The following is a 15,615-nucleotide window of genomic DNA, read 5'->3' on the forward strand; positions in this document are numbered from 1 at the left end:
CGCACCTGTCCCTACACACAGTATAATAAGGGGAGCTGCGCACCTGTCCCTACACACAGTATAATAAGGGGCACTACGCTCCTGTCCCTACATATAGTATAATAAGGGGAGCTGTGCACCTGTCCCTACATATAGTATAATTAGGGGAGTTGTGCTCCTGTCCGTACATACAGTATAATAAGGGGAGCTGCGCACCTGTCCCTACATACAGTATAATAAGGGGAGCTGCGCACCTGTCCCTACAAACAGTATAAGGGGAGCTGCGCACCTGTCCCTACATACAGTATAATAAGGGGAGCTGCGCACCTGTCCCTACACACAGTATAAGGGGAGCTGCGCACCTGTCCCTACATACAGTATAATAAGGGGAGCTGCGCACCTGTCCCTACACACAGTATAATAAGGGGAGCTGCGCACCTGTCCCTACACACAGTATAATAAGGGGAGCTGCGAACCTGTCCCTACATACAGTATAATAAGGGGAGCTGCGCACTGTTTCCTACGTACAGTATAATAAGGGGAGCTGTGCACCGTTCCCTACATACAGTATAATAAGGGGAGCTGCGCACCTGTCCCTACATACAGTATTATAAGGGGAGCTGTGCACCTGTCCCTACATACACTATAATAAGGGGAGCTGTGCTCCTGTCCCTACATACAGTATAATAAGGGGAGCTGTGCACCTGTCCCTACATACAGTATAGTAAGGGGAGCTGCGCACCTGTAACTACATACAGTATAATAAGGGGAGCTGCGCACCTGTCCCTACACACAGTATAATAAGGGGAGCTGCGCACCTGTCCCTACACACAGTATAATAAGGGGAGCTGCGCACCTGTCCCTACATACAGTATAATAAGGGGAGCTGTGCACCTGTCCCTACACACAGTATAATAAGGGGAGCTGCGCTCCTGTCCCTACATACAGTATAATAAGGGGAGCTGCGCACCTGTCCCTACATACAGTATAATAAGGGGAGCTGTGCACCTGTCCCTACATACAGTATAATAAGGGGAGCTGCGCACCTGTCCCTACATACAGTATAATAAGGGGAGCTGCGCACCTGTCCCTACATACAGTATAATAAGGGGAGCTGCGCACCTGTCCCTACATATTGTATAATAAGGAGAGCTGCGCTCCTGTCCCTACAGACAGTATAATAAGGGGAGCTGCGCACCTGTCCCTACATACAGTATAATAAGGGGAGCTGCGCACCTGTCCCTACATACAGTATAATAAGGGGAGCTGCGCTCCTGTCCCTACATACAGTATAATAAGGGGAGCTGCGCACCTGTCCCTACATACAGTATAATAAGAGGAGCTGCGCACCTGTCCCTACATACAGTATAATAAGGGGAGCTGCGCACCTGTCCCTACATAAAGTATAATAAGGGGAGCTGCGCACCTGTCCCTACATACAGTATAATAAGGGGAGCTGCGCACCTGTCCCTACATACAGTATAATAAGGGGAGCTGCGCTCCTGTCCCTACATACAGTATAATAACGGGAGCTGCGCTCCTGTCCCTACATACAGTATAATAAGGGGAGCTGCGCACCTGTCCCTACATACAGTATAATAAGGGGAGCTTTGCACCTGTCCCTACATACAGTATAATAAGGGGAGCTGTGCACCTGTCCCTACATACAGTATAATAAGGGGAGCTGCGGACATGTCCCTACATACAGTATAATAAGGGGAGCTGTGCACCTGTCCCTACATATAGTATAATAAGGAGAGCTGCGCACCTGTCCCTACATACAGTATAATAAGGGGAGCTGCGCACCTGTCCCTACATACAGTATAATAAGGGGAGCTGCGCTCCTGTCCCTACATACAGTATAATAAGGGGAGCTGCGCACCTGTCCCTACATACAGTATAATAAGGGGAGCTGCGCACCTGTCCCTACATACAGTATAATAAGGGGTGCTGCGCACCTGTCCCTACATACAGTATAATAAGGGGAGCTGCGCACCTGTCCCTACATACAGTATAATAAGGGGAGCTGCGCTCCTGTCCCTACATACAGTATAATAAGGGGAGCTGCGCTCCTGTCCCTACATACAGTATAATAAGGGAGCTGCGCACCTGTCCCTACATACAGTATAATAAGGGGAGCTGCGCTCCTGTCCCTACATACAGTATAATAAGGGGAGCTGTGCACCTGTTCCTACATACAGTATAATAAGGGGAGCTGCGCACCTGTCCCTACCCTCAGTATAATAAGGGGAGCTGCGCACCTGTCCCTACATACAGTATATTAAGGTGAGCTGTGCACCTGTCCCTACATACAGTGTAATAAGGGGAGCTGCGCACCTGTCCCTACACACAGTATAATAAGGGGAGCTGTGCACCTGTCCCTACATACAGTATAATAAGGGGAGCTGCGCACCTGTCCCTACATACAGTATAATAACGGGAGCTGTGCTCCTGTCCCTACATACAGTATAATAAGGGGAGCTGCGCACCTGTCCCTACATACAGTATAATAAGGGGTGCTGCGCACCTGTCCCTACATACAGTATAATAAGGGGAGCTGAGCACCTGTCCCTACATACAGTATAATAAGGGGAGCTGTGCACCTGTCCCTACATACAGTATAATAAGGGGAGCTGCGCACCTGTCCCTACATACAGTATAATAAGGGGAGCTGTGCTCCTGTCCCTTCATAAGGTATAATAAGGGGAGCTGCGCACCTGTCCCTACATACAGTATAATAAGGGGAGCTGTGCACCTGTCCCTACATACAGTATTATAAGGGGAGCTGTGCACCTGTCCCTACATACAGTATAATAAGGGGAGCTGTGCTCCTGTCCCTACATACAGTATAATAAGGGGAGCTGCGCACCTGTCCCTACATACAGTATAATAAGGGGTGCTGCGCACCTGTCCCTACATACAGTATAATAAGGGGAGCTGTGCACCTGTCCCTACATACAGTATAATAAGGGGAGCTGTGCACCTGTCCCTATGGAAAAATGCTGCTTCATCCTGTGTCGCTGTGGGGGCTGCGAATTGCCCTCTCTGTCCCCTGACTCCATATCTCCTTTATCACAGGGTCTGACGGGACAGAACAGATATGGAGGAAGCCCGGACGGAGAGTCTGGATGGCTGTCACGTAACCTGGGCGCTCATTGTTGGGCTCCTGGGTCTGCTGTACTGGTGAGTACCCCATGCTAAGCTTCATAATGGATATATTATTATTTTTTGGAGACACAGACTTTTTATGGTTCTTTCCCAGAAACCCCATGGTGGTCCCCATTGTATACTGGGGTTACTTATGGCAAATTACAGAGTTGTGTTACTGGGTTACATGATTTACAGGTGAAATGTAAAACCCTGGAAGAGGTGGGGCGTCTGTTTACGGGACGTCTTCACTGATCCAGTTGTATAAACCAGTTGTATAAAACACTTGCAGACATTTACCGAAAGTGTTTTTTTTTTTTTCTTTGAAACAAATATTACAGCTGAAATACTCTTGCACCCCCACTTTCTACCCCTATCCTAAGACATCCTAAGACACCTGGGTTTAAATCCACCTGAATATCTGGCGCTTTCATGTAGGAACCTAAAATCCTCTTCCATAGAGCTTCAGTATAAGTATAGTTAGCGGAATGTTCCAGTCCTGTGCCGCTCTGACAGCCTGCAGTACTAATCTGAGCCGAAAGAATTCAAACTTGACACATTGTAGCAAGAATAACTGAAATCGAAAGCGCATCACAGCGGTGGCAGCCGTAATGCCAGTAGCGTATTCACGCTAACAGTTTGCTAGAAGCTAGTGACATCACTGCGGCCGAAGCTTCTAATGACGGGAATTCTATACAGGTTGGGAGGAGGCAGAAAGTGGAGGTAAATTAACTCCATATTCTATAAACAAAATTGTCAGTTTGACACCTTTCACAGATAAGTTACCTGTCCAAGTGTATAGAGTCCCCCTATTGGTTCTTTCTGTTCAATATTAGGGTCAGCCCACAAAACGTCTGCCTCTGCCAATGCATCTTGTTTTCCAGCTTCCAGACGATTTTATTGCTGGACATTCTCAGTCATGATCATACGGAAAACAGATCTATTTAACAATCCGGTTATTTGCCCTTTACGGAGCAAGGGCATGGGGGCAGTTGTCATTGAATTGTACAATTACGGAGCGCCCATCTTAAATCGCTTCCTTTAAGAACAAATGTGCAATCAGATTTGTGATGGATAACTCTTATTTTACCGTACGGCATTGTCTTGTCACCCGCACCCCAGATTTTGGAGAGAGAGTCAGTAGACCCCTCTGACGACCCTCATACATACACAGGTGTATTGTGATACTGACAGTGCCATTACTCTCCCTGTTCCATAAACCATGAACCCTTGCAGTTGTTGGATGAGACAAGACACCTGCCAGTGGAATTCTCCAGCAGACGGGGGGTTAAGTCTTACGCCTGACCTCACACCGGCATTGCTGCAGGATGATGGTAACACATGAAGACAGGCGTGAGCAGCAGCCCACCATGTCTGCGTTGGGAGCAGAGTTACAAGTTTCCTCTGCTCCCCAGGATCCTGCTGCTTGTGGTATATCTCTGTCTCTGCCCCTCGCTTCCCCCTGCCCCTTCCTCGTATAGCTGCGATGTGAACTCGCGGTGTCCTCTCATCCCCTCTGGGTACCTGTCTCGTGTATTGACACATAAGCATCTCTCTCGCTATCCAGCTGGACTGTTCCCATGGTTGCTGTAAATGCATTTAAACCTTCTGGAAATGGCATTTCAGGCCTAGAGCATTTGGTGGCTGTTGTGTGTGTTTTTTCTTTCTACTTCTTATTAGGGGTCAGAATGACTTCGTCCCACATCTGCATTAGTCTGTGGTGCCCCATAAGCCAGGTTTATATATTGATGGTCAGTGAAACGCGTAGGGAACGATTACTTTACACAATGGCCCTTGTTTCCCTGCAAGTCTGCGTTTCTGGGAGGTAAGAGACAATGAGACTGCAATGGAACAGCGCCACCTTGCGGACAAATTATCATGAATGTACATCTCCTGACAGTGGTGTGAAATAAATTTAAGACCATTTTTTTTTCTTTTTTTTAATATAATATAAAGTAATCCTCGTTTTTGGAAGTTGTTACACCAGCCCTTCCAGGTTTCTTACATCTGTGACTGCTGAGAAGTCGGTCTTAGGGCCAATGAGGCCACTTGTTCCTTTCTGCGCCCCCTATTACCCTAACATTTATCCCTGCAGGTACGCTGTATCCGCTTTCTCCCAGCTGCAGAAAATGGGGATAAGACATCCTAAGCCTGTTCCGCTTATCGGGAACGTTCTGCTCTTCCAGAAGGTGAGAGTTTTTAGGGTTTTTTTGTCTCTTTTTGTACATTTTTCCTACATTTACAAGAGAAGTTTAATGAATTTACACTAGTCTACCAGTTTTTCAGGTAACTTAATTATCTGCAGAATATTTTCCACCCTCCCTGTGTCCTTTTCATGTTTTATGGCCCCTCAAACGCTGCCAGTTTGTGTGTTACATAGTTTTAAGGGGGGTATCCACTAGACGATAAAGTTGAACGATTGAACGATAATGATAAAATCGTTCGATAATCGTTCGATAATCATTCAAACATCGTTTGAACATCGTTTGCAAATCGTGCAGCAATTGTTTCTAACGATGTACGATGCGCGCTCCCGCTGGTTGTTTGATCGTCTCCTCCATCGACTGAGCATGCAGGTCAATTTCACTTGATTGCTTACAAATCGTTTACACATCGTTTACACATCGTTCACGTTGAACGATCAAACGATGAACCACTGTCTGCCCACTATAGCTGAAAGCTCTCAATCACAGATTAAAACAACATAGTTTATTGTTAGATCTTTTGCAAATCGTTTGCAAATCTTTTGCAAATCTTTTGCAAATTGTTCAGAGTGGAAGATCATATTTCAAGGGAAACTTCAAGGGAAAATCGTTAAGAGGTTGGACAGGGATAAAATCGTCTAGTGGATTCCCCCCATTAGTCAGAATTTTGGCCGGGGCGGGAGTCTGAAGCCTGGGTTCTCCTTCTGCCAGTCTGCCAAGTGACGATGGTAAATTGTGCTTTTAATTCCCCAGGGATTCTGGGAAGGTGCAAGTGAGATTATGCGGACGTATGGACCAATCAGTGGGTGAGAACCAATTATCATATGCCGCTTCCCTCTATCTCTAGGCAATACTCTAATGACAAAATGTGCATAATAATATACAATAGGTTCATTAGAATAGTTTGAGGCTTTGATATGTTATCAGGCTCTCCATAAATTTTGACCAGAAATTCGGGACCCAGATTCGGCCTGGTATACAATGTACGTTTAGTTTGGATGCCAAGTGCAGTAAAACTGCTGTCAGGGTCCAGGCAGGGGGATAGACGCAAGGATGCGGCACCGACTATTCTACTAGCGCATTGAAATGGAAAAATGGGCAGTATGGTCTAAATAGGCAATGAAATATATGTAAACATGTTAAACTAATACAACACCTTCCAGCCCCATCTGAGAAAGCCGTGACCCCCTACAAAATACAGAGAGCACTCTAGTGGCTGTTATACAATACAGGGACCATTCTAGTGGCGGTTATACAATACAGGGACCATTCTAGTGGCCGTTATACAATACAGGGACCATTCTAGTGACAGAGATACAATACAGGGACCATTCTAGTGGCCGTTATACAATACAGGGACCATTCTAGGGACTGATACTAATATACAATACAGAGGCCAGTCTAGTGGCCGAAATACAATACAGGGAGCATTTTAGCGGCCGATATACAATGCAGGAGGTATACAATGCAGGGGCATTCTAGTAACCAATATACAGTGGTGGCCAAAATTACGGATACTTTTTGAAATTTTAATGTTTTTCAACTTCGAATGCTTATAAAAACTGTTACACTTCACGCAGTGCAATGATTCATATATCAAATGAACAACAGCTGTTGATGATAGGAGAATAAAATTAATTTGCGTCAGGCACAGATGGATGTCATAAATAAATGAATAAAAAGCAGCGGCAGAAACGAATACAGTGGGCAAAAGATCACATTGCATGGACAGAAGGTCAGTGGAAACAAGTGATATGCAACAAAATACTGATAGGACAGTAACATTATAAGTATACAGGGATTTTCACCCTGAGCGTTGTTTTCACTGCATAACTTCCCTTGTAATGCAAATATTTGATCTCTATTTATTGTGTTGAATTCAGCATTACATTTCCTTTCATTTGATATATGAATCATTGCACTGCATGAAGTGTAACAGTTTTTATAAGCATTCAAAGTTGAAAAACATTCAAATTTCAAAAAGTGTCCGCAATTTTGGCCACCGCTGTACACTATTCTAGTCCGAGAATGCCCAATGTTTTGAAGTAGCGGTCATTTAAAAGGCAAAACCAGGTTGATTTTGCATTTTAAATGACTGTTACTTTAAAAAATTGTGCAGTCTCGCACAGAACTCGCCGATGTCTGCAGTCTATTATATTTACCCCCCCAGTTCTGACCCCCACATTTTCTCCTGCCCCGCGGGCCCAGCCCACCCCTGACCACAGAATAGGATATCTTAGGAAGAGCTTATTAGTAGTATTTGCATTGGAACAAAATAATATACAATATTATATCAAATATTAAATTATTTGTATAACGCACACCTATTAGGCAGCGATGTACAGAGAATTTATCGGTCACCTCTGTCCCTGCCTAGTGAAGCTTAAAATTCTATATTCCTTATCACATGGACACATCCACCAGTATGTTTATGGAATGTGGGAGGAAATCGTATACCAGGAAATCCAAATGTGGGGAGAGCACACAAGCTCCACACAAACAGGCGCTGGAATTAAACTTATGACCTCAGGGTCTGATTCAGACCCGATCGCAAGCGCTATGCGCTCGCAACCGGGTCGATGGTGCCCCACAGCGCATGCGCACGACGGAGCCGGCTCCGTCGTGCGCATGCGTGAGACCCGGGTCTCGCACCAAAGGGGCCGAGCTGTCGATGTTGAATGACAGCTCGGCCCGTTTGGTGGGCGGGCCGGGGGGGTGGCTGCCCAAACGGAGGCGTTCCCATGAGAACGCCTGCCGTTTGGGGGCGGCCCCACTGACATCACAAGTGATGTCAGTGGAGAGCTTCCGGCTCTGTTAGAGCCGGGAGCTCTCTGGGGCTTGCGATACACGAGATCCTACCACAAGGGTCTCGGCGCAAGCCCAATGGTTGCGATGGTCCTGGCCATCGCGACCATCATCCTGGCCGCTCGCTATAGCTGTGGGTGGCCACCGACAGCTATGCGAGAGGCCACGAGGCCGCTCAAAAAAAAAATAGCCTGGCCCTGTTTCAGAGCGAGCGCTCTGTCAGAGCTCTGAATCAGGGCCGCATAGCTGTGGGTTGCCAACCACAGCTATAGCGAGCGGCCAGGATGATGGTCGGAAGCTCACTTGTGATGTTGGTGGGGCCGCCCCCCAAACTGCATGCGTTGTCATGGGAATGCCTCCGTTTGGGCAGCCACTCCACCCACCAAACGGGCCGAGCTGTCACTCAACATCGACAGCTCGGCCCCTTTGGTTCGAGACCCGGAGCGACGGAGTGCCCGTCGCTCGCCGGGTCTCACGCATACGCACGACGGAGCCGGCTCCGTCGTGAGCATGCGCTGTGGGCCACCATCGACCCAGTTGCGAGCGCATAGCGCTTGCGACCGGGTCTGAATCAGGCCCACAGTGCGGTGTGGTGGTAATGCTAACCACTATGCCACAGTGCTTGCTGCGCCATAGTGGTAGATGAAAACATTGTTGTAACCCTGGTTAAAAGAAATATTGTATTAATGACAATATTCTGAGGTAAAATATTTATATAATTTTATGTATGTATAAGTTGTAAGGTAAAACTATGTATACAGATTTATGTTAATTTATTTAACTATATTGTTTTTTTGAGGTGATTTGGGTATAAATTAATGTACATTTATATAACTTGTGTATATGTACCCTTTTGAGGTAAAAATATTTCCCAGTGTATGAGATACACATGCACTGTAGAAGAAGGGGCGGAGTGATATGGCTGGGAGTGGTTTGGTTCCTGTCAGGAAAAGGTGATCCGGTTATAGTGAGGTATATAACAGCTGTCAGCAGCAGTTGAGAGTTATGGTGCGTACACACTGGGCGATTAAAGTGGACGACTGAACGATAACGATATCGTTATCGTTCAGTCGTCCACTTTATCGTCCATGTTTAACACAAAAAAGATGAATGATGACGACGACGCGCGTTCCCGCGGGTCGTTCGTCATCCTCGTTCATCGGGCTGACATGCAGACCAACCTGACGACCTCGTCAGGTTGCTGCATGTCAGGGAATGGGTGAGAGAGCCCGGCGCTGAACGATATCGCTAATGATATCGTTCAGCGGCTGTGCTCAATGTCATGAACGACATTGAGCACAGCCTGCCGGGGACACACTAGACGATATCGCTCAGGGAGCATATCGTCTAGTGTGTATGCACCATTAGGAGTTCCCTTCCTAGAGTGCTCAAAACCACCCCCCCGGGGCCCCCCCCTAAGTGGCAGCAGCTCGACACCCATCAGAAGAGGCGGCTGATGGGGCTGCTGTATGCCAGAGCTGGTGACTGGGAGTTCATTGAGTAGCGCTAAATAAAGGGGTTAGACGGACTGCAGCATACAGGAGCATACACACTACACGATATGCTCCCTGAGCGATATTGTCTAGTGTGTCCCCGGCAGGCTGTGCTCAATGTCGTTCATGACACTGAGCACACACGCTGAACGATATCATTAACGATATCGTTCAGCGCCGGGCTCTCTCCCCCATTCCCCAACATGCAGCAACCTGACGACGTCGTCAGGTTGGCCTGCATGTTTACCCGATGATGAACGATAAAGTCGAATGACCTGTGGGAACGCGCATCGCTCGTCGTTCATCGTTATCGTTCATCATTTAGGTAAAAAAAATGGACGATAAAGTGAACGACTGCACGATATCATTATCGTTACCGTTCAGTCGTCCACTTTAATCGCCCAGTGTGTACGCACCTTACCAAGAACCCACCACACAGCAGGCATTGAAAGAATCTCCATAAAAGGGGAGATTTTATATATATATATATATATATATATATAGTCATGCAAAGCAGTGTCACTCTCCGGACTTGAAAGAAAGGTCTCACTCCAGTCACTGCTAGTCCAGAGACTATACTAATCTACATAAATCCATATTTTGGTTTCTTGTATAGTGGACCCCTCCAAATCCGCTATATATACAGTATATACCAGACCTTGGGCCTGATTCAGACCCACTCGCGAGCGGCTGTCCGCTCGCAGGTGGGTCGATGGTCTGCACTGAGCATGCGCACGACGGAGGGAGCTCCGTCGTGCGCATGCGCCAGACACGACGAGCGAAGGACTTTCCTTCGCTCGTTGTGTCCGATCAAAGGGGGCGTGCTGTCAATGTTGATTGACAGCACGCCCCCTTTGGTGGGCGTGCCGGGGGCGTGCCTCCCTGACGGGGGCGTTCCCACGGGAACGCCTCCCGTCAGAAGCCGGCCCACTGACATCACTAGTGATGTCAGTGGGAGTGATTTTGGCTCTGATAGAGCCAAAATCACTCCGGAGCTTACGGTTGAAAACCTCAACCGCAGGCTCCGGCTCGCAATTTCGATGGTCGCGATGGTCACGACCATCGCGGCCATCAAAATGCACGCTCGTATAGCCTGTGGGTGGTGACCCACAGCTATACGAGCGTCCAGGAGGACGCTCCATGAAAATGGAGCCCGGCCCTCATGCAGAGCGTGCGCTCTGCTCAGAGCGTACGGCTCTGAATGAGGGCCTTTGCATCTTATGTGTGGAAAACAGTCCGCTATAATAACCATGCCAGTGGATTAGCCTTTATATAAATATTAACCGTGATAAATTGGTTTAAGTAACTTTCTAACAGGGACATGCAGGGATGTACGTTATAGCCACTTCTGGAGATAAGTGAGAACTGGACACATATTATACAAGGTTATTTAGGAAAATGAGCCAAATATTGTAACCGTTCGCCTTAATATGTTGCAAAGATATGTTCAGTGTTAAAATAGTGTAATGACATTTATTTGTGTACCAATGTATTGCACCAGTAACTGATTGTGTATATGCATGCAAATGTTATGTTGGTGAACCTGATTTATAATTGCAAAAGACTTTACTGTTAATAGATGTCATTTATCCATGATAAAGCTGTTATTTCCTGTAACTGATGGAGTGTACTCTCTTGGCGGAGTGACACGGAAGCAAAGGTGATAAGGGCCAGAAAATAACCTACATCAATACAATACACTAGTGTTTTCCCAAGTAGGCCCATGAATACTACCATGACCTTTAAAAAGTGAGTAACGTGTCTAGAATGTGCAAATGTTTATGAAACACTGATTGATACAGTGGCGGAACTCCCGGATACAATGGAGTAATTTGCCTGAAGGGGGCACCTGGCTCCATTGTCCCCGGGAGCTGCATGGAGAAGGAGCGCCGCTGATCGGCGCTCCACCTCCATTGCCGTAACTACGGAGGGTGCAGGGGGTGCGGTCGCACCCCCTGCACCCTCCATTTGCCGGGCGCTCGCTGTGTTACCAGCGGGCGCCCGGCTCCTATTCAAACCCCTGGCGGCAGCCGGAGGACGGAGCTTCCTCCGTCTTCCGGGTCCCGCAGTGCACTATGGGAGTAACATCATGACATCACTCCCATAGTGCCGAGGAGCGGATGCCGGCAGCAGCACTGGAGCGGGGATAAAGGTAAGTGGTTTTTTTGTGTGTGTGTGCGCACGCGCGGGGGGGCTCACTACAGGGGGCTCACTACAGGGGGGGTACTGCATAGGGGGATGATTACTGGGGGGCACTACATAGGCAGGCACTGCATAGGGGGTCCACTACCGAGTGCATTGTATAAAAGTAACTGCATGGGTTGGCGGCGGCAGCTGGGGCTGGCATAGGTGCTGGGGGGTTGGTACATTTTAATTTGGGGGGGTGGCACCAACATTTATCTTGCCTCCGGGCACCTGAGATGAAGTTATGCCACTGGATTGATACAAATGAGATCTACCTGGCAAGTGCACCAGGAACATTTCACCGAAAGCCCAGATCCTCTGCTGGGAAAATATGATTCACTGTTTTGTTTCATGCATCTTGTAGATATTACATGGGGAGGCGTCCGGTGGTGCTTTTATCAGATCCCGAGGCCATCAAACAGGTCCTGCAGAGAGACTTTGCAAACTTCACCAACAGAAGGGTAAATGCACCTGGATAGTACAGTGCCGGGTACACAAGCAGACAGGCCGCCTGTATGACACGGGAGCTGCTGCTTTGTGCCTATACACAGACACTTGTGCTCCTGTGAGTGTCTGCTTCTTTCCGCCACCTTCCGTGTGTCTCACTTACCCGCCATCTTTGATACTCTCCCCCCACAGAAGATGAACCTCCTCACCAAGCCCATGAGAGACAGCCTGCTGTGCCTCCGGGACGAACGGTGGAAGCGCGTTCGCAGCGTCCTGACTCCGTCCTTCAGTGCGGCACGCATGAAAGAGGTGAATCCATCTGTAGGTGGAGAAGAAGAGTTGGGGGGGGGGGGTGGCGTGTTCTGCATCTCCTTTTTAAATGATTTAAAATGGACTTAAGATCCCGAATAATGACCTTTATTAGGGGACTTCATCTCATCTGTGGTGCTGAGGTTATGTAGTGCAGCATTCGAATAAAAGGGGGGGGGTCTCTTAGGGCAACGTTAGATGCTGTTTCTTGCAGCTACAGGGTAGTCTATGTCTGATTTTTGCAGTGCGCTATCTTTCAGAAATCCTGTTTATCTCATATCTATCTGTCTGTCTGTCTTCCTCTCTTGCTGTAATTACAGACTCTTCTCTCTCCTAGATGTGCCCCCTGATAAACCAGGGCTGTGACGTGCTGGTCAGTAGCTTGCAGCAATACGCCGACTCTGGGGAATCCTGCAACGTCCAAAGGTAAAACTGCCGCCTGACAAACCTCCGCCTACATCCATGTTATGTGTCGACAAATCTTCCCTGCATGTTATATCTGAATTCCTATCCATCGAGCAGCGTTTAGAAGGCCGGGGCGGCCAATGGTTTTGTTTATTTGGAGAGCGGTGTTCCCTCGTGCTGGCCGAGTGACCTATGTTTAGAATCCTCGCTGTTCCCACAATCTGGCCTATACAGTGCAGTATGCAACGTGCTCCAGGTAGCGGGATAGTAAAGTGAGGTACAAGATGGATGGCTGCCTTGTTCTGATTAGCAAGGAAGAGCAAATTGCACGTCTCAATGAGTAAGTCGTGCGATACTTCCCTCGTTAAGGGTTCAAAATATTGGAGTCCAGATCACGGAAGAAACTCTGGGATCTCACTTTTTCTACGATGCAAAATCACAAAATAATAGCATGCCCCGCCAGAAAAAAAAGCTGTCAGTATTTGAGTTTAACTGCAAATGATGGGTTAGAACTGCGCTCTGGTCACCCACCACCTCCAGTCCATTAGACCCCCTTCCCTCCCTACACCCCATCACTCCACACACAACATTGAACACATAAGACCACAACACTATTACTCCAGCATTACACCCATAGGGCGAGCGCACCCTCCGCACCCTCTACCCCAGTATTTCAGTTTGTTTGATCATGGGGGAATATTTCATATTTTATTCTGCACAACGCAGACCTCCTGCCACTAATACCAATGAAAGACACTACATAGAGGGAAAGAAAGCCTATGACTCTATGTAGTGTCTTTCATTGGTATTAGTGGCAGGAAGTCTGCGCAGAGAACAATAGCTTGTACACTGATATGATATTTACATTTGCTATTTAGAATCGTCTCAAGTTCTGTCAAGGTATGGAAATGTGTCCCGTATGTATTTGTGGATGTAATTCGTAGTGCTTCTTTATAAGGCAACTTGTATTTTAGACCTAAATATAAAACGTAGAGGTCCTGTCACCTGTAACGGTTATTGTCTATCTCCTTTTCCCTCTCCAGGTGTTACGCCTGTTACACTATGGACATCGTGGCCAGTGTAGCATTCGGCACCAGCGTGGATTCCCAGGGGGACCCTGACCACCCCCTGGTGCAGAACAGCAAAAAGTTTCTAGAGTCGTTCACCCCCTTTAGGCCGCTGGTCCTGCTAAGATGTGAGTGATTTGGCGGGGACTAGGGTGTCATCCGAAGGTGCCCTCCATGCGAGTTGTATGACCGTATTACCTCCTACATAAAACCGCTGTGTCAAGAACACAATCTCATTTAAAATAAAAAGGACCATCCACTGCGAGCCACAGTAATGAAAGGGTTAATCAAGTACAATTCATTATTCACCTGCCATAACCATATTTTGGAACCAATTTTTTAAACCAATATGACTATTGGGGGTTGGGGGGCAAGTTTTGATTGAAGGAATTTGTTGCAATAAAATAATTTATTTTTTTCTCTCACTGTGTTTCTGAGGTAATTAATTTTTTTTCAACAAACATTACTAAATTGTTTTTGTCAAAGTTCTATCTTTCCACTACATTATGCTCCAATTGTTGTGGAATTTACATTTTTTTTGAGGAAATTTTACCTCAGAAACTTATAGTACGGAGTGTCACGGCTGTGGATTCATGGTATAAAGCAGGGGTGCGGAACCTTTTTTCTGCTGAGGGCCATTTTGATATATATAACATTATTCGCGGGACCGGTGCAGGCCACACCCCTCATTGTGACATCACAGTGGGGCGGGGACACAATCGCAAGTGATTACTGCAATGCCCGGAGCATCCTGAGGATGCTATGTGGAGCTGTAATGGCAGCGATGTGGCCGTCGGACGTGTCCTATGATGCTCCAGGTGGCTCTACTGCATAGATTCTGGCTGCAGGGTGCCATTCTAGACACCCTGCTAACCAGATGAGGTAAGCAGAGAAAAGCTCAGAGGGCCAGACCAAATGATTCTGCGAGCCTTATACGGCCCCCGGGCCGTTATATAAAGTTTTCCTTTCAGTAATCCGGGTGGGAGGGATGGGGGCGTTCTACAGCAAATTGCTCCATTCGTGGCACTATGGTGTGGAAAGTGGGGTCATGATGACCCCATTGACAGCAATTGAATTGCCCTGCTCCGCCCATTTCACCTGAGAAATGAACGTGATGCGGGAGGGCTGTATACTCGCCAAGGATTTCAGGAGAACTCCCCCCAAATTCAAGAGTCTCCCAGAAATTCCAAGAGATTAGGCAGTTATATATCAAGTCTCATTTGTAATGAATATCCTCATTGCTCCCCTTCTTTCCTTATCTCCACAGTGTCATTTCCGGCCATTATGATCCCCTTCGCCCGCCGTCTACCCAATAACAAGCGTGATCGGATCAACAGCTTCTTCAGCAAATTCATTAGGGAAATGATTGCTCGGCGAGACCAGCAGCCAGCTAACGAGGTACGGATTGGCTATATTCCCACTGTGATAAGTTAGAGAGCAGAACGCGTTGCGCTCTGAAGTATTTTACCTTTATTAGAGGCTCTGCGATTTTGCTTATTATGAAGAATCCTGAGCACAGAATATAAGCAATATCAGAAATAGAGAAAAATATATATATTTACTGACATGACGCAT

General features: G+C 47.3%; 1 protein-coding gene across 2 annotated transcripts in view; it reads left to right on the forward strand.

Annotated features, from left to right (window-relative positions):
- Positions 1-15,615, forward strand: part of LOC148443150 (thromboxane-A synthase-like) — a 42,161-nt gene that overhangs the window by 12,692 nt on the left and 13,854 nt on the right. For both annotated transcript variants that reach the window (XM_088463154.1, XM_088463155.1), the window contains exons 2-9: positions 3,058-3,162; positions 5,222-5,315; positions 6,084-6,136; positions 12,177-12,273; positions 12,452-12,568; positions 12,906-12,994; positions 14,017-14,168; positions 15,308-15,438. In XM_088463154.1, coding sequence (XP_088319280.1) covers positions 3,080-3,162; positions 5,222-5,315; positions 6,084-6,136; positions 12,177-12,273; positions 12,452-12,568; positions 12,906-12,994; positions 14,017-14,168; positions 15,308-15,438 — 816 coding nt within the window. In that variant the 5' untranslated portion in view covers positions 3,058-3,079. The remainder of the gene's footprint in view (positions 1-3,057; positions 3,163-5,221; positions 5,316-6,083; positions 6,137-12,176; positions 12,274-12,451; positions 12,569-12,905; positions 12,995-14,016; positions 14,169-15,307; positions 15,439-15,615) is intronic.

This window comes from Taudactylus pleione, unplaced genomic scaffold (assembly GCF_031769625.1).
Source record: "Taudactylus pleione unplaced genomic scaffold, aTauple2 ptg001329l, whole genome shotgun sequence".
In the NCBI taxonomy this organism is placed as follows: domain Eukaryota; kingdom Metazoa; phylum Chordata; class Amphibia; order Anura; family Myobatrachidae; genus Taudactylus; species Taudactylus pleione.